The following is a 19,976-nucleotide window of genomic DNA, read 5'->3' on the forward strand; positions in this document are numbered from 1 at the left end:
ATAGCATTGGTCTTGGAGGAGTACCTCCTTTCATTGTGCATCATGTTGCTTGGACAAACCCAGAAGTTGCCTAAAATTTTCTCTCCAGTATGGTTATGACATAATTAATTTTTTAAAAAAATGACATGTCTTCCAAAGTGTGTTTTGCTGCAAATGATTGCACTCCATGAATATTGCAATGCAATTGCAAGGGATGAATCAAAGGTAAAACTGGGGCTATAGTGGAGGAAAACAAGTTCAGCAGCCATTCTTGATAGGCAGAAGAGTATGCAATTGGAAGGTGGCAAAGAAAGGGATGAGAGATGCAGATTCATATGGCCCCATTGCCGCAGCATTATCTTTAGTCAGACAATTTTAAAACAAGTGTTTGTGAGAGAATAGAGATGAAAATAATTTGCCATTGTCATCGATGCTTTTAGCTGTTTTCCCATGTATTCATCTTCCTTTGTAATCTTACAGATATTACATATGCATACATGGATCAATATTTCATAAGTATGCCTAGATATTGACTATATCTTCAGGGCGGACCTAACAACTCTGATTTTATTCCTATACATAGTATCAATGTTTTAGTAGTTACTCAATATCATGTATCAAGTATTTAGAGTTACATGATATTGAGAAATATATTACTTGCTATTTAGTCCACATTTGTTTTGTGTTTCTAGATAGTGCACAATCTACATAAAAGTAATATATGTGACTGGTTTACTTAAATACTCATGGGATCTATGATTTCAAAGAAATTTGCATCTAATAAAAAGGTCTTTACAGAGGAGATGCATTTATTAGGATTATTGTAGATGAGAAAATGAAGAACTTTGACTTCTCATAGAACAATTATGTTCACAGAGCTGGAACCCATGTTAGTTAAGTCAGTAAGTTGCCTGATTTCGCACTTTTGTACATTTTATGATTTAGTCATTGCTTTGGATTTTCTGTATTCCCTGATTTTTACTGTTTTCATTACATATAATAAATATTTTAGACATGTTATAAATTCATGACATTTCTTGATATGCATTTTGTTTCCATTCCTCATCAAGGATTAACTCAATTGGAAAACACTCTGAGAAGCTTTGGAACAATATTTTTCTTCCCCTGTTTAAAGTAAATGGCAATTTGTTCCCCCCAGAAATTTGCACAGAGGCACAACTTGCAATTTTATTTATGACTGAAAGCTTAAATGGTCTGGTGATTTTTAAAACCAATTTCCCACACAACAATACAGTGTTAAACAAAACCAATATTTATTTTAATGTGGCATTTGTGTCCTGAGGCTTCTCTTTAGAAAGAGGGATTTTTTTTCCTATTTCCTTAATTTTTTGGATAAAAAGTAATGTTTAATGAACACTTTTAGGATGAAGTAATGCTAAGATCAAACATTGCTTTTAGAATTCATGACTTACATATTGAATTTGATATGATCACATTTATTTCTGCTTTCTGAAAGGGTAGGAAAAACAAGTACGTTTAGGTACACAGTTTAAAAAAGAAGGAAAAGCCTTTGAATTGTAAGAAGATGGAGTTCGGAAAGTTGTCTTCTTGTTTTCTGGAAGGAATGGGAAGAGTCAGCGTGCTGCTATTGCTCGTTCACGCGAAGACGCTGTCTTTGTTTTGTTCTTCTTTATGCTGAATCCGGCCAGCCACCACGGCAGAGTGTAGCGTACACCACTTGAAATGGTAAGAGTTTCAATAGGCACTTTAGTGGAATTAAGAAAAATCTAACACTCTTCCACCGTGATGCCACATGGTGAGCTCCGTTCTGGTTGTCATGTCAGAAAAGTGTATGTATAGGCCTGAGCTTCTCTCAGTGTGTTTCTGAAATAATAGAACCAAACAAAGCAAGTACATGTTATAGGATTTATCTCATGTAGGCAGAATAAACAAACAAACAAACAAAAAAAACCTGACAAATATGATGAATAGAGCAACTTGCTAGAAATCAGATAGTCAAAGGAATAAGATCCTGTAAAGCATCTTGGGGCGGTCTGTGTGTGTGTGTGTGTGTGTGTGTGTGTGTGTGTGAAATTTCTTTTGGGTCTTCTTTCCTTTTTTAAAACTCCTCTGTTCCGCCGTGTTGCAGCCTTCGCGTCTCCTCTAGGTGACTTTATCAGGGTTATAACTCTCTTCTTCACCAAACATGTCTGCCAAAACTTTGAAGCGCGGCCCCCAGCCTGTGAGATAGTCGTAGTCCTGGTCGGCCTCGGTAGTGAGCGAGTCTATGGAGCTGAGGGACTCGGCCACCGATCCACTGCCTTCGTAGGCGTATGTGGCCAAGGAGTCATAGGGTGGGGCAGCTGGGTCCACATCGTTTTCCTGCAGCCTTTGATTAATGAAATCCCTTATGTCTGTGTTGTCTTCCACTGGCGGTCTCTGCCGAGGTAAACAGAAAGTGTCTGGTTTTATATCCCTGCGAATTTTGTTCTCTTCAATCACTTTAGGGTTCCTCAGAGCCCCGATGTCGAAGGCCTGGGTGTCCTCTTCCCCACCTCCCTCATCATCGTAGTGGATGACATTGTCTCTGATGTCTTCTTTCGAGGTCATCAGGGTGTCTTTCTTCTTCTGCCTTCTCAGCGCTACGTACAGCACAACTATGGCTAAAGCAAGACAAAAACATTGCAATTTGAGACTAGACACTGAATGTGCCAGTTCATAGCTTCTTAATTGCAATTCATCAGAGCTTGCTGAGTTTTATTAAACTCCTACTATTTTTCAAAGTAAGGATACTATAATCAGTAGAAATATATGCTTATATTTTTTGGAAATTATAACTGACAAAATCCATACCAAAATTTTTAAAATCAAATAATTGTAGCATTATATTTAAATGTGTTAAGGTCAGGTGATCTGTTACTAAAGTGGGAAAAATGACAATATTTAAATAATAGAGTGCTGAAAGAGTGGGTGTAACAAGATTTGAATATTAACTATACCATATAACTTAGACATCATTCACAGCCAACTTCTTAATTATAACTTTCTTGATTATGAATTAGAAATTTGTATTTCTAATGAACTATTGCAATATTTACTATCACAGTGACTTCTTAAAGCAACAAATAAGAAAGAGAGAAAGAGGAAGGGAGGGAGGGAGGAAGAAGGAAGGATAATATAGAATTGAAAAGCTTGATTTCTTAAGTATTGTATCAACTTAAACCTCTATTTTAATTCTGTTTTCAGCAATATTGGAATATTTTTGAAATCAAATCCCTACAGTCTGGGTTACCTCCACAAAAGAAAGTAATATTTTGAAATAGCCAATTGTTGTACCTTCATTAATGAAATGTCTCCTCCTAGTTGACTCATAAACAGATCTTTTTTTAAAAGTTGTCTATCAGAGCATGGTATTTGTTTCTTCTAGGGGCTGGTGGGCGAAGATAGCAACAATGAAGTCAAAGCTCAGATTTGCTGGAGATAGACTCCCTATCCTGCATAGTAACAGCCATCAGATGACTGCTACAGTGTTTGAATGACCACAGCAGAATCTGGAAGAGCCCTGGTGTAAATTTAGAAATTTGAAAAGAATTAATGTACATGAACTTCCATTTATTTCTACTTTTTCCAAAATTAGAACAACAGGGTGGAGGAAGGAGACCTGGGAAGGATGTTGTAGGATGGGTCTTAGAGAGATGTTGAGCACCCATCACTCCGTTGAGGTTTCCAGGATTCCCAGAACTGAAGAGACTTCTTGGATCACACAGCCAGCATACAAGAGATTGTGGGTCTGATACAAAGCAGGGGAGATATGTGATTGCAGCATTGTCAAGGCTGAGAAATGCATTAGTTTGATATGTCTAAGGGCCACCTAAAAGATAACTGAGCACCACCAAATTCCCAAGTTTGTTGTCACTCCAAGAAGGGATTAAAAATGGCTGAGAACAAGTTCAAAGACCAAAAGGAGCCTGAGATTGAGCAAAGGGACAAAGAATAGATGGAGCTTTATGCAGGTCTCATGGCAAGAAAATGTTTCTATTCACAGCAGATTCACAATGTCCACATTGTGCCAATGCAGTTTGGACTTTCAGGAAGTATTTGAATGAATGAGTGGCAGGCAGATGACAATGTGTGGTAGTGATGACTGGAAAAAGTTATTTGCTGCACAATGGGAGAAGCAAAGAGGCCAAGGGAGAACATTTAGAACAGAGCAAGTCTTGCTAGGTTTCTATGGAAGTATTCCGGGATTGAGCTGTTAGAGAAGAGAAAATACGATAGAGAAGCACTTGTTTCAAACATTTAACTGTTCATGTTCAATGTCATATTTGAGAATGTTATTTTGAATGTGCTTTTCTAAGGTTTATATATTAAGCACAAACAGATACCAGGTGCAATCTATTATAACCGATAAAAACATAATGAATTGTTTGTTCTATACACCAAAGTTTCATGCAGAATCAATACTCCTATCTACATCATGAAAATGAGGCGAGAATCTCACCCTCTAATCCAGCATGAGTTTCTGATTCATGGAATGTTCTCAATGAACTGTTACATAACAACTTCCTTTATAAATCTTTTATAAATTACATACATACATTTTTTTTTCAATTTTTCATTTCAAGGAGGGAGTTGTGGTGCAGGGGGTTAAGCTACCTCTTGGGATACCTGTATCTCAAAATAGAAAGCCTAGGATTGTGTCCCATCTACACTTCTGATCCAGTTTCCTGCTAAAGCATTTTGGAATCTACAGATGACAGCCAAATGGAGTTCTAGGTTCTGGACTTCAGTGAAACTGCAGATAGAAGATCTCTCTTACTCCGTCTGTTTCTATCACTCTGTCCTTCAAATAAACAAATAAAACTCTAAAAAAATAAAATCTTGATTATTATCCTAGAAAAAATGTATGCATCTCCATTTATCTAGATATTTTCTGGTTAAATAGTAAATGTGCACATATAAACTGATTTCACAGTGTCCAATTTTATGTCTATTGCAGTATGATTTGAAAGGAATGATTGACAGAACAGAAAATCTCATTACTTGTGTGTTCCTGGCAATGAATAAATAAATGAGATGAAGAAGATGAGCAGAGGAGGTGATGGAAGAGGGAAAGCCCAACGTAGATTTATCTTCCTTCTCACCAAGACGCTACGAAATACATATGCTTCAATCTCTTTCTGTTGCAATGCTTCTAGACATATCGGTCATTTTTTTTTCTATTCTAGGTGAATGGTTAGAATTTTGATGTTAGGAGATGTGGGAGAAAATAGAAGAAGAATTGCTTCTGGCTGGAACTATAACAGAATAAGAATAAATTTCTGGGCCCCTTTAGATTCTGTTTCTCTCCTGTCTTTTCTCTTTGCTTCCATTCTCTTTAGGTAGCAGGAATTACTAGGATATAAAGATAATTGAGCAACTATTATTGTTAGTGATTATTCATTACAGAGAATTTCACTGTGACAAGGGCTATAAACTGTTATTACTTGAAAACCCTCTAGTATTTTGGTTGATATTATTTATGTATTCCTAATACATAAAGAGTCTCCAAAAACATGTGGAAATGTGCATTATGAACATATATATTAGGAAAATATTATGCATAGATGTTAAATTTTTGCACTGAAATAAATTTATCTTTTAATTCCATTTTCCACCAGCATTTTGAAGTACCCTTGTATGTCTGTGAGGTATGAAATGCAATCAAAACTAATAAAACATAATATAGGCTATCTTAGATGAAGATATGACATCTCATTGAAGAAAAATAGATTTATATGGTAAATTGAGGACGGAGATTGACAGACTAGAGACAGATATAAGGGTCTGAGAAAGAGAATAGGAAGGGAGGAAGAGAGACAAAGAATGTTATTAATCTAGAAACTAACCTAATAGTATAACAATACAGAGTAGAATTGCAATCAAAGCCCCAGTGCTAAGTCCTACGGGTAGAAAAATTGCTTCCACGTTGCAGGATAAGATGGTACCATCTGAGTCACATCTACAAACTCGAATAGTCATTGTGTTTGTGCTGCTCTGAATGGGATAACTGCTGTCTTCAATTACAACAGGGAGGAAATACAACTCTTGCTGTCTGCGGCTGTATCCATTTCTTCGGGTTTCAATTCCAGCTGTGTTGTCTGCAAAACATGAGATTGTGATAACAGGGTTACTCTGAGCTTCATTTCAGGTCTTCAAATTGATATCACCTAAACAGTAGGAAGCTCATCTTGAATCCCAAAACACACATCCCTATTTTAATTTTTTCTTTAATCAACATGAAATCTGTAAAAATGTAATCAAAATAATATTTAGGGAAAGAAAAACATTTATTTTGTCTGCTGTAAGAATTAAATTCTCTATTCAGAAAGAATATAGAATGATTTACAAGACAAGAAACATATTTTGTTGAATGATTTCTTTCCTGACATGAAAATTTCACTGAGAAAAAAAGTACTTTTGTGAATTCCAAAATATAAATTTGTAAAATAGATTACATAAGAACTTATATTTTAAAAACATTAAAAATCAATTGAAAACCTCATATTAAACTTTGATTCATAAATAAATGTGTATATATCTCTGTGTGAGTCATAATATGTAAATATTAGTACATATGCATAAAAGGAAATTAAAATGTGTTAAAATGACAAGACATTAAAAGTTTAAAAAGCTATGAATTATAACTAATTTGCTATAATTAATCTACATTTAATTTCACTACAAAGCACCTCATTATAATTCTTATTAATCTACATTTAAAATTTATAAGGCAATACAAATTATTCAAAATACTTTACATAAATACATTAATATTCTATTGAAAGTGTTATTTTGTTTCTAAACACAAAAACAAAAATTGAAATGTAATTTCATTTATTATACAGTTTCATTTTTGCTTTATTAAAGTAATTTCCAGAATATCTTTGCTTCTTCTAGAAATATATCAATGTGTAGTTATGATAGCCATTGACTCTACACATTTGCAAATTGATAAAAAATTAGAAAAGCATATTACTCATTACAATACAACAGCTCCGACAGAAACATGCTACTATTTCAATCATATCCCATTCTTCTATTGGTAGACTCTTAAAAAACAAAATTTAGGAAGCTTTTCTACACGCAATGCAATAAAAATTACTGATGAAAATGCTTTATATAATGTAATTATGATTTTTCTATGATAACATTAATTTGTTATTATATCAGGATGGAGTTTTTAAAATTGAAAAACAAAACACCAAGATGCCAGATGTCTACTCCAATATTCCCAATGAGAGCTGGCAAGGCCATATACCTGTAATGCCTGCAGGGATTAAGAAACTGAGACTAGCTGAAGTACTGTTAAGATCTTCAAGAATCGATGGTTAACTATTTGAAGCTGGATGAAAGGAACAGTCAGGTTTAAAATCCATATTCAGGATCATAATGGCTAATAGAAATAGAAGGTCTGCTCTGTTTTCACATAGAGAAAGATGGAATTTGATATTATGAAACTCAATTGATGTCAAAAGGCAAACCAGTCTCATTTTAATGCTTACTTTTAAGTTAATATGTATTGAGAACTGACCTTATCCAATTTTTTGTGTATTCATAATTAGAATAAAGAAAATTTAGATCTCATTTCCATTCTTAAATTTCTTTCTTTACACACACACACATGCATGCGTGCACACACACACACACTCACCCTCACACAAACTTGCACTTACAAATATATTTTATGTTAAAACAGGGAACACAGTAAATGACAAGTGAAATTTTGCATCAAGCACAAATTCAGCCATTGAGAAAACACTCTTCTATGAGGCAAAATATCAAGTTCATAGTCTCAAGATTATTTTGATATAGATCCTGCAGCAAAGATTAATGGTAGAAAACAGTGCTGATTTTTAATGGTTGGTAAAACCACCTTCCTATTTGCCTAAGCTTATGATCAGGAAGTTGCATATCAAATCTGGAGAATCTAATATCAAGCCCTATCATTCTATCTTCATCTACTTATCTTCAAGCTCACAGTGATTGCTTCCAATCTGAGACTCACCATGGCCATGGTACCTGATCTGGTCTTATGTCCCTCTTGTGTCTTTTTCACACAGCTTCCAAACTGCTGTTCATGAAATGCAAATCTGAACATCTATACACGTGCTGAAACCGTGTGAAGTCATAAAATCACTGTATTAAAATTATTATCCTTTTAAATGGCTTATAGATAGTGATATCACATGGTCCAAGTTCTCTTATACAATCCTGTATAAGATTTAAAATTGTTAATGTTGCCCATTCTTAAAAGTATTCTAGTATTTCATGAGAAAACACATAGTCACTTCATAATGCACCTCAAATCTGGGGCACTGTTTCATTTTTAGCCACATCTCACATTTTTTATTTCAACAAATCATATTCAACTCACATTGGTGAGAAAATGTAAGGGCTATGATTTTTTCCCCCATAATTATTGACAGCAAGCTAAGTTTTCCCAAAACATCTTTGACTCAGGTCAATTGTCACCATCATTACCATCACAGCATGATTTACTCACTTGTTCTTATAATAGCATAATTAATGAAAAATCAGCTTCTCATTACACAAAATTATAAAGCTGAGTATTTTAGTCTTTATTTTAAAAAACATGAAAACCTAGAGAAGATAAAATGCTTATAGTCTCAAAACTAATAACATCAGAATAGTCCCTGATTTATGATGGTCCTATTTGTGATTTTTAAAAAAATTTACAATGATACAAAAACTCATACAACTATTCATTAAATTTCATAAGATATTTGACATTGTCATTATCAAATAGGCTTTTTATTAGACAATGTTTTTTTTAACTTTTATTTAATGCATATAAATTTCCAAAGTACGACTTATGGATTACAATGGCTTCCCCCCCATACCGTCCCTCCCACCCACAACCCTCCCCTTTCCCACTCCCTCTCCCCTTCCATTCACATCAAGATTCATTTTCGATTATCTTAATATACAGAAGATCAGCTTAGTATACATTAAGTATGGATATCAGCAGTTTGCTCCCACACAGAAACATAAAGTGAAAAATAATAGATGATTTTTTTAAATGATGATGAAATCAGAGCAGACCTATTGTCATGTTTAATCCCAGTGAGAGTCAAGTTGGGAATTGATAATTTCTTTTTTTTTTTTTACAGAGGATCAGTTTAGTATGCATTAAGTAAGGATTTCAACAGTTTGCACCCCCATAGAAACACAAAGTGAAATATATTGTTTGAGTACTCGTTATAGCATTAAATCTCAATGTACAGCACATTAAGGATAGAGATCCTACATGAGGAGTAAGTGCACAGTGACTCCTGTTGTTGACTTTACCAATTGACACTCCTGTCTATGGCATCAGTAATCTCCCTATGCTCCAGTCATGAGTTTCCAAGGCTATGGAAGCCCTCTGAGTTCTCCAACTCTTATCTTGTTTAGACAAGGTCATAGTCAAAGTGGAGGTTCTCTCCTCCCTTCAGAGAAAGGTACCTCCTTTTTTGATGACCTGTTCTTTCCACTGGGATCTCACTCGCAGAGATCTTTTGCCAGAGTGTCTTGGCTTTCCATGCCTGAAATACTCTCATGAGCTTTTCAGCCAGCTCCGAATGCCTTTAGGGCTGATTCTGAGGCCAGAGTGCTATTTAGGACATCTGCCATTCTATGAGTCTGCTGAGTATCTCACTTCCCATGTTAGATCACTCTCCCCTTTATTTACTCCATCAGTTAGCGTTAGCAGGTACTAGACTTGTCTATGTGCTCCCTTTGACTCCCAGTCCCTTCACCATGACCAACTGTGAACTGAAACTGATCACCTGGAACAGTGAGATGGCATTGGTACATGCCACCTCGATGGGATTGAATTGGAATCCCCTGGTATGCTTCCAACTCCACCACTTGGGGCAAGTCAGCCTGAGCATGTCCCAAATTATACATCTCTTCCCTCTCCCATTCCCAACACCATGTTCAACAGGGATCACATTTCAGTTAATTTTCAACACTTAAGAATAACTGTGCATCAATTACAGATCTAAACCAGTCATATTAAGTAGAACAGATAAACTACTAAGAGGGATAATGTATTTAGTTGTTCATTAACAGTCAGGGCTATGCTGATCAAGCCACCTTTTCCCATAGTGTCCACCTCACTCCAACAGGTTTCCCTCTTGGTGTTCAGTCAGTCGTCACCGATCAGGGAGAACATATGGTATTTGTCCCTTTGGGACTGGCTTATTTCACTCAGCATGATGTGTTCCAGATTCCTCCATGGGTGACATAAGCATCTGGATCATGTTTGTGGTAGGCTAGGATGAGCTATAATGTTAGGTTAGGTGATTGAAAAGTATTTTCCATTTAGAATAGTTTTAATTTAAGACACAATTGTCAACACATACCTCTTCATATATTGATAAAACTCTTTATTTCTACTCTAGTGTCCTTTATAATTTTTGTGAAGGTTGTAGTATGCTAATATGTAATAATATCAGTAGCAGTGGTAGTGATGAAAGTAGTATTGTTAATAGGCCAGTAACTATAACAAGGATGCAGAAGTAGAAACTAAATTTATATTGACAGTAATATATTTTAGACATTTGTTAAAGGTTTCATGTACATATAATTTTATTAGATGTTTAGATTCTACAGTTTAGGTAGTATGGAGTAGTAACGCCAAGTCTGTGTCAGTCTGATTACAATGTTCACATTCTTAACTTGTTCTGGACTGTACTATTCAAATAAAAGTTATTATACAGGTACCTATTTATATGAGCAATTAATATGGGTGTGAGAAAAATGATACATTTGTAAAGGGAAGACATTCAGTTTCCTAGAGATCCTGTAATTAGTTTGGCCCATTAAGACTGTTCACATTTTTTAATGGAAGTTACCTGCCTCATTAGATACAGTCTATATAGATTAAATATTTTAGCATTGCTTTAGAATTTTGGGCTTTTTGAATGTGAATTTTTATTTTCACGAAATTGAGTGCTTTTAGGAAAAGCATTGATTTCCTTCTCTGTGCTCTTTGACGAAGATATATGATAAGAGACAAATCTTTACATGGTTATACTTACTTCTGAAGTCACGGACTGTAAAATTTGGTTTGATGGCAGCCTCAGGTGATAATCTAAAGGAGAACTGTTGCCCAGCAGGTGAAAGATCTCGGTCTGCAGCACTGACTATCTGAATTATCTGAAACAAAGTTGAGATTAAACTTGAAGTTAGTCATCAGTTTCAAGGAGGACTTTACACACCAGGTAAATCAGTTTATTTAATGAAGCATGCAAGGAGACAGAAATGACATTTTTGAATCAATATCAGTGGCCCAATTATTTATACACATAAATAAATCTCAGTGCATCTATAGGTAACAACATCAGGAGCAATTACAGGACATAGGCTAATTCCAATCCAATATTTGCATAACTAAAAAGCTTACCAGCACTGAGAATTCTCACTAATAAGCAAAATGAAATTAAAATTGACTCACTTGCATTTTAAATTAGATGAAATAAGTGCTTTATAACCTAAAAATGAAAATGCTTACTGTAAACAAAAAAATTTGATTATCTAAAAACCCTTGCAAGAGCAAAATTTTAGTGGTTATATTTGGGAGAATGAGCTTTATTTTCATAAATAAATAAAATGATGAGAAAGAGAGAATATAAGAAATGTAGATCTGCTTTTGTTGTTATGTTTATTTTCCCCCATTGTATGGTAACAAAATTGTGTTTTCACAGTTTTTAAAACAGTAAGCACTATTATCCCTATTTTAAACTTTTTCTAAATTGTTCCCCAAGTTGCTGTATATCTTGTCTTTAAAATACTGGTATTTCAAAAAGAAGTCCTTAAAATTTTAAACACAAGATAAACTGTGAGAGAAGAACTGTGAAATTTTATAATTCACTACATAGGTAAGCAAGTCAGAATGGCTTTGAGGCATGTTTACATTAACATGCCTAATATCTGTACATCATACATAATTTGGGGAAGAGTGTAAGGGAGAGAATGAAGGAAGTATGTCAGCCAGTGGCACTTGTCTCCCCCAAACTCATAAAAATATTAAAACTCAGATGTCTTAATGGTTGACAAGGTGAGGACCTGGTGTAATTTTGGCATCCAGGAGGTGGTTCCAGGGGCAGCTGTTCAGGATGATTGGGGGTGCCTTGCCTTCACATATTGGTCCTCCTGAGAGAGTTGATTGTTGTTATTAGTGTTCAAGTTGAACCTGGATTCTCTGTCTCTGCTTCCTATCCTACAATGTGATAATACCTCCACACCCACCATGATCAAGCTCCACAGGCACCAGACTATGCCTGATTCTTAACTCTAATCTCGAATCTGTCAACTGAAATAAACTTTTCTTTTCAAAAAAGTTCTTCTCAAGCATTTTAAGGTAAGGAGAAGCAGAATAAAAAAACAGGTGATCACGCTCTTACACAAATTTGGATTTTCCATAGGAAGACCTTTTAGTTAGTAGAGTATCCTATTCCCAGTGTGTGAAGCAAGCATCATGTGACATTAGATTCATTATATTAATCCTGAGATTTATCTATTACTTTTTAAAGAATTATTTATTTATTTGAAACACAAAGTTACGGAGAGCAGAAGCAGAGAGCGAGAGAGCAAAAGTGAGAGAGAGAGAGAGAGAGAGGTCTTTCATCCTTTGGTTCACTCTCAACTGGCAGCAATGGCCAGAGCTGCACTGATCCGAAGCCAGGAGCCAGGAGCTTCTTCCAGGTCTCCCACGCTGGTACGGGGGCCCAAGGACTCGGGCCATCTTCCACTGCTTTCCCAGGCCACAGCAGAGAGCTGGAGCAGCCGGGACTCGAACTGGCACCCATATAGGATGCTGGCACTGCAGGTGGCGGCTTTACCAGCTACACCACACGGCCAGCCCCTTATCTGTTACTTTTGGACACCATAGTTAAAATTTGTTTCTATGACTTTGATTTACCTTTTCAGATGGTTATACACAAACAGAGTAGATAAATGATAAATTAGTATGTAGGTAGATATATGAGATAGCTGGATCAATCGATTGATAGATAGATAGAGGTTTGTGTATAAAATGAATGAAGAAAGTTCCTAAGCATTAAATTAGAGCAACAATGGCTAGGGCTAAAAGGGCACCAAATTCTCTCATAATCTATTATTTGAAAATGAAAAGGCTATTTTAGGGGTCCAGCGCTGTGGCATAGAGGGGAAAACCATTGCCTGGGGTGCTAGCATCCCATTTGAGTCCTGGCTGCTCTACTTTCAATCCAGCTCTCTGCTATGGCCTGGGAAAACAGTAGAAGATGGCTCAAGTCCTAGGCCCCACACCCACGTGGGAGACCCAGAGGAAGCTCCTGGCTCCTGGCTTCGGATCGCCACAGCTCCAGTTATTGCAGCCATCTGGGGAGTGAACCAGCGGATACAAGATCTCTGTCTCTCTGCCGCCTCTACCTCTCTGTGACTTTGCCTTTCAAATAAATAAATAAATCTTTTTTTTTTTTTTTTTTTTTTTTTTTTTTGGACAAGCAGAGAGGACAGTGAGTGAGAGAGACAGAGAGAAAGGTCTTCCTTTGCCGTTGGTTCACCCTCCAATGGCCGCCGTGGCCGGCGCGCTGTGGCCAACATACCGTGCTGATCTGAAGGCAGGAGCCAGGTGCTTCTCCTGGTCTCCCATGGGGTGCAGGGCCCAAGCACTTGGGCCATCCTCCACTGCACTCCCGGGCCATAGCAGAGAGCTGGCCTGGAAGAGGGGCAACCGGGACAGAATCCAGCACCCCTACCGGGACTAGAACCCGGTGTGCCGGCTCCGCTAGGAAGAGGATTAGCCTAGTGAGCCGCGGTGCCAGCCTAATAAATAAATCTTTAAAAAAAAAAAAAAAAAGGTTGTTTTAGAATTATGCTTTCTACATAATCATTACTGAGTAGAATACCCAAAGTCCAACAGTTTCTTTTCTTGTTGTTTTGTTTTGTTTTTTAGAACAGGGCCCCCAAGAATCTACCTAACAGATTCCTCATGACTTTGTCCACGGGTAAGAAAATCAGTTTGATCTCTAATAACTTCAGACATTGACAACATCTTTTACGTATACTTTCTTCCCTTATAAATTGCACCCAAGAGAACATTCTCCCAGAGACATACTAATTGATAAAGACAATGCATTTCAGATATTCTGAATAACCCAGATCTTTTCCTCAAGACAAACGAAAAGGAAGCTTTACTTTGTCCATGAGTTTAGAAATTTTTTGCAACCTTTGTGAAAGTATATTAGAAAAGCAAAAAATATGCTAGAAAAGAAATGTACTCAGAAGTGTTGCTTATTGGGTATGTACTGAAAAATACTTTGAAAAATGCACAGAAAGTTGAAAAAAACAGACTCCACAATCAAAGGTCTTTAAATAGCGCAGGGATGTTTCCTAAGCAACCAAAACATTACTGTGCATGATATTCCTTCCATATCCATAGGCCTACCATTATATCACAAAGGGTTAGTAAGTGTTATGATTCTTTTGGGAAGCTGTCTGATCCAGAAAAAGAAATATATGTATGTATATTCATGTCTAGACTTGTAATTTAAAATAAAACGTATAATATATCTTGATACACTATTAATTAATGATATTGATAAGTTACCTGTCCTGGTTTGGCATTTTCACATACAGCTGTCTCATATGGGACAGATATTTCTGGGGGAAATTCATTGACATCTAGGACATTAATCACTATGTTGACTTTGCTGGTTAATAATGGATTACCTGTTGAAAACATAAAAAGAGAAGAGATAATTATAAATTTTGGTCAGTTATTGATACCACAATAAATAGTATTTACATATTTTAAAAATTAATATTAAATAGAATAGAAAAGATCCTTCTTTTATGGAAAATTCTGGAAATTCCTTTTTTTTAATTAATTAATTAATTTATTTATTTATTTTTGACAGGCAGAGTGGACAGGGAGAGAGAGACAGAGAGAAAGGTCTTCCTTTTGCCGTTGGTTCACCTTCCAATGGATGGCCACCGCAGCCGGCGTGCTGCGGCCGGTGCACCGCACTGATCCGATCGCAGGAGCCAGGTACTTATCCTGGTCTCCCATGGGGTGCAGGGCCCAAGCACTTGGGCCATCCTCGACTGCACTCCCTGGCCACAGCAGAGAGCTGGCCTGGAAGAGGGGCAACAGGGACAGAATCCGGCACCCCGACCAGGACTAGAACCCGGTGTGCCAGCGCCGCAAGGCGGAGGATTAGCCTAGTGAGCTGTGGCACCAGCCTCTGGAAATTCCAACTACAAAATGATGAAAAGACTAATAAGCGAGGTATCAAAGTTTAGATATCAGGGCACCACAATGCATTAGTCCTTATCTCTGAAACTCATCACCATTTAGCTTATATTTTATAGTGAGTTCAGGGTCTTTCTAGTAGAATAACTCAACCATCTTTTTAAAGCTAGAAACCTTTTATTTAGGGTACACAAATGGTGCATTCCATATATAAAAATTTAGGAACACAGTGATTCTTCTCACCCTACTCTCCTTCCCACCCGCACTTCCACCCTTCTTCCCTCCTCTCCTAGTCACATTCTTATTTTTCACAAAGATCTATTTTCACTTAACTTTATGCAGATATATTACCCCTACACTAAGTAAAGAGCTAATTTCTCCAAGAAGCTTCCTTCTGAAAAGGATGATAAATAAAGAGGATATCAAAGAAGAGAGGGTTTTTCATAAATAAAAGTCAAAAAAATAGATTAAAGGTAGAAGTGTGAGATATTATGGAAAATAAGGATATATTCTGAAATTAACTGTTGGTGATTAAAAAAAAGCAGAAAAAACAAATTTTGGTAATGAGTAACTGCAATATCGTAAAGGAGGTAGTTTTAACATACTATCTTTGCCAAAATCCCATGCCAAATTTTGTCACATTCTATTGAGTTATCATCCATATCCCTGTCATTTCCTAAAACCTAGAAATTATCTATTAAAAGTAACAAAATGTACATTTTTAATTTATTCAATATAAATATTAATTAATTTACACATTGGGTAAACTCTAATTGTTCAAGGATATTTCCCATAGATACCCAGCAAGAAGAATGAGAATTTAGGATGCAAACTATGAATTATGAAAATCTAAAGACCACACTTTTGCTACTATACCTTCTCTGTTCATTAGTTTACATGTTGAACATATTTTTAATAGAAATGAAGTTTCATAATATTCTTTTAGACCTCTATCTGTAATGCTTAAAGAATGCATATAAAATTTTATCACATGACTGATTCTAATAAGTCTTCAAGATGCTGCTGAGTTAAAATTCATTAAAACAAATAAGACTTAAGAAACGTTGGGGGCCTGTGTTGTGGCACAGAGGGTTAATGCCCTGGTCTGAAGCACCGGCATCCCATATGGGCACCGGTTCGAGACCCGGCTGCTCCACTTCCGATCCAGCTTTCTGCTAAGGCCTGGGAAAGCAGTGGAAGATGGCCCAAGTACTTGGGTCCCTGCACCCACGTGGGAGATGTGGAGGAAACTCCTGGCTCCTGGCTTCAGATTGGTGCAGCTCCAGCCATTGCAGCCATCTAGGGAATGAACCAGCAGATGGAAAAACTCTCTCTCTCTCTATGACTCTGTATAACTCTGAATTTCAAATAAATAAATAAATCTTTAAAAAAAGTTCACATGTGACATAATTAACTCCATTATTATGTTCCGCTACAGATCCATTTAGCATCAAATGAGAATAATGGGTATATTTTGAAATTAGTGCTGCAATTAGGAAAGGTATGTTGATAAACGTGGAGAATGATTTAAAAAAAATCCGTATTATTAAAATTTCCACTAGTTATAGGGTATTATTTAAAAACAGAATTGGTTCAATGATAACAAGTTTAGCCTTTATCAATGTAATTTTTTCATGTGAAGTGTATGCTATTGATAGGCCTTACTTCATGTGGTTGCATGAAATGTGATGGTATTTTACAAAATGTTTAATAACTTTTGGTAAATTAACATAACTCATGTTACCAACTATACTTTGGTAGATTTTTTATCTATTTCTGTTAATGGTAGTCATTATTTATATAGCATAAAGAATAGATAAAATCAAATAGTTTATTTACATATTAAAAATACACATAAACTAGATTAATTTTCCTAAACAAACTGGATGATATCAATAACAAATCAATTCCAGATACTTTATAATGGGTCAATGTCCTCAAGAACTTTATGGAGCTTCATTCATTTATGGACATGGCAACCATTCGGTTGGCATAGAGATGGGCTGTCTTTCACATGGGATGAGACTTCTCCCTACACTCTATATATCACACAGGTGTGCTTATATCATACATACATAAATAATAAATTCAAAAGTTACATTGAATTAATTTAGCCCTAGTTTTATCCATTACATACATTTGAAACAAAATATGAAGCTACTCACAATTTTAATGACATTTTGAGAAATAACCCCATATATTGTATAAAGTATAATAGGCCAAATGAATCAAAGGTGGATAAGACATACTCTTTGATACTCAGAAGCTCATCTCTAATTAAGAGGGTTAATATACAAACATATTTAATATGGTATATTATATCAATAAAATAACAATTTCATCTGAAAATATTTCTCACTTTTGGGTCCCATTTGTATGTGATATGAAAAGAAATTTTTATAAATGTATAAGTATTATCTCTTATCCAAATTTCAACTTTTAAGTGAAAAGTAGATCATGTAGTTTTACATTCTCAAGAAAGTCATAACTAATCAAGGAAAAAATAAACCTGGAATTAATGTTTTATATATATAATTTTGATGGAGCAATTAGATTGATTTAAAATGCTTCTAAGCAGTTGATTATTATAGTATACCCATAAACAGTTGCAAGTTTAAAATAAAATATAAAATATGACAACATAAATTTAGATTATATTATATTTGCATGTCATAATACTGACAAAAATTTTATTATCTTTAAATTAAGTTGATGATTATGATGGTGTTAATGATAATTATTTCCAAGTATATGAAACATTTGGGTGTTCATGAAATACTGTGAAAACTTTATGTGATTCTTTCTTCAAAGCATGCATCTTTACAACTACTATTAAGGTGCTGCCAATCTAGTATAAATTAAAATAATCTTTCTTTGAAAACACAGAATACTTTCATTCAGCTACTTGGGAAAAGAGAAGGATCAGAAAACGAAATATTAACATATAGATGCCTATATGTAAAACAAGGCATTCAAGAAAAGTAGGAGGAAAGCAAATATTTGGTCTATTATAAGAAGAAAAAATTACAACTGATTTAGAAATGAAACAAACTACTGATTATATTTTGTCTTCCAAAGTCAACTCTACAGATATATATATATGTGTGTGTATATATATATATTTATATATATATTCATGGTGATGAATTCCACTCTTCAGTATCCCCAAATTTGTGCTCATCATAAGGACACTTGAGAATTTGGCTTGGTGGTTCCCAGACGAGTCCCCATTTGAATAACCTGATAAGTTTGCTTAAAATGTAAACTTATTGGCAATGCTTCCAGAAATTCTGACTCAACATCTCCTTTTCTGTCTAAAAATATGTTCTTTACAAACTGTCTCAGCTGACTATGATGCCAGTGATATTTGTTGAGATAGTGAGGGATACTAGTACAGAAGAAAAGACCAAACCAAGGACACCTAATCAAAGTCAGGGTGTATAGGAGTATCAATATCTTTTTTTTTCCTTAAATTTGTGGCCAATTTAGTGACGAGAATATTGCTGCTCAGGCAATTCAGAAAATAGAAACTCATTATGTCACTTAATCCCTGCGGATGTTAACCACGGTCAGCTGGGTTGATACACTATAAACCAGCACTGACTGGCTCACAGGAATACAAATCCAAGAACATAACCATCTTCCAAACCGAAAGGATGGAAAATTTGCAGAATTCATAGGCCTTTTGAGACTGTTTTAAACTAGAGAAACACAGGTGGCAACAATGGGAATTATAATTGAGTTTATAACCCTACTGGAAAAAGTGCAAATTCTTAATAAAGCTTTTCAATTTGCCTGGACGAGGTCTCAGGATTCCTTTTGCAAAGTAAATACTTTTCATAACTCCCTCCATATATTCTCGAAAAACTCTATCACACTCTTTGCAACATCTGCCTTCTACATAACCTTTGATATCTCTACACCTTTGCTTACAACATTTTCTGAAACTCTACATCCTGTTTCCTCCATGACAATATTTCTTTTCTGTCTTTTAAAGACAGCTCAAACAACCATTCCTATGTGGCAGAATATGCTATGCTTCATACTAGAATTGTTTTAATACTTTCCTATCTAGATCACTTTGTATTTTGATTGTGTATTTAATGTACTTAGACATATTATCTCATCTCTCTCATTGTTTTAAGAGTATTCAGACAACATAATAAACTTCCTAACAATTCTTTCTTTTAAGATGTTTGCTGTTCCAAGGAACTCTTATGGTAAGCAACCTTATGAAAAGCTTCCCAATGAACCCTACCTCTTGATATTTGCAGTCTTGTGTGTCTCCTTGTCCTTCTCTGTGCCCTTGTTCTAGTGGGCTGCTTCTATTGAAGGATCATGGGAACAATATGAGATATAATTTCTGAGATGAGATAATTTATAAAGATGAGCTGTCTTCTTGCTGGAACTGTCATTTTCTTTTCATTTTGATACACCAACGACCATATTGTGATCTGTCTCATGGAAAGGATCATGGAGCATGAAGTTGAGCAAAGACTTGGGCCAACACCCAGTGAAATTTCAAAGGTGGAGTCCAATAGTCCACAAAAAATCTGAATTTTCTCATCAGCCACTGAATGAACTTAATTACAGCTTTATGAAACGACTTAGCTTAACCAAGAACAGATTACTAATCCTCAGAAACTGTGAAATAGTATATGCTGTTGCAAGCCATGAAACCTTGATGTGCTTGTCACATAGTAGATAATACACCATAAGTAATGAATACTTCATCCATAAAGAAAAGACC

General features: G+C 35.5%; 1 protein-coding gene across 1 annotated transcript in view; it reads right to left on the reverse strand.

Moving 5' to 3' along the window:
- Positions 1 to 1,420: 1,420 nt before the first annotated feature.
- The window catches only part of CDH12 (cadherin 12), a 486,656-nt gene continuing 468,100 nt past the window's right edge, over positions 1,421 to 19,976 (reverse strand). Inside the window, exons 9-12 of the mRNA XM_017344661.4 lie at positions 14,582 to 14,703; positions 11,028 to 11,145; positions 5,829 to 6,080; positions 1,421 to 2,603 (exon numbers count right to left, since the gene is read on the reverse strand). Of these exons, the coding sequence (XP_017200150.1) occupies positions 2,104 to 2,603; positions 5,829 to 6,080; positions 11,028 to 11,145; positions 14,582 to 14,703 (992 nt within the window). The 3' untranslated portion in view covers positions 1,421 to 2,103. The remainder of the gene's footprint in view (positions 2,604 to 5,828; positions 6,081 to 11,027; positions 11,146 to 14,581; positions 14,704 to 19,976) is intronic.

This window comes from Oryctolagus cuniculus, chromosome 14 (assembly GCF_051225735.1).
Source record: "Oryctolagus cuniculus isolate XC-2025 breed Fujian yellow rabbit chromosome 14, ASM5122573v1, whole genome shotgun sequence".
Lineage (NCBI taxonomy): Eukaryota > Metazoa > Chordata > Mammalia > Lagomorpha > Leporidae > Oryctolagus > Oryctolagus cuniculus.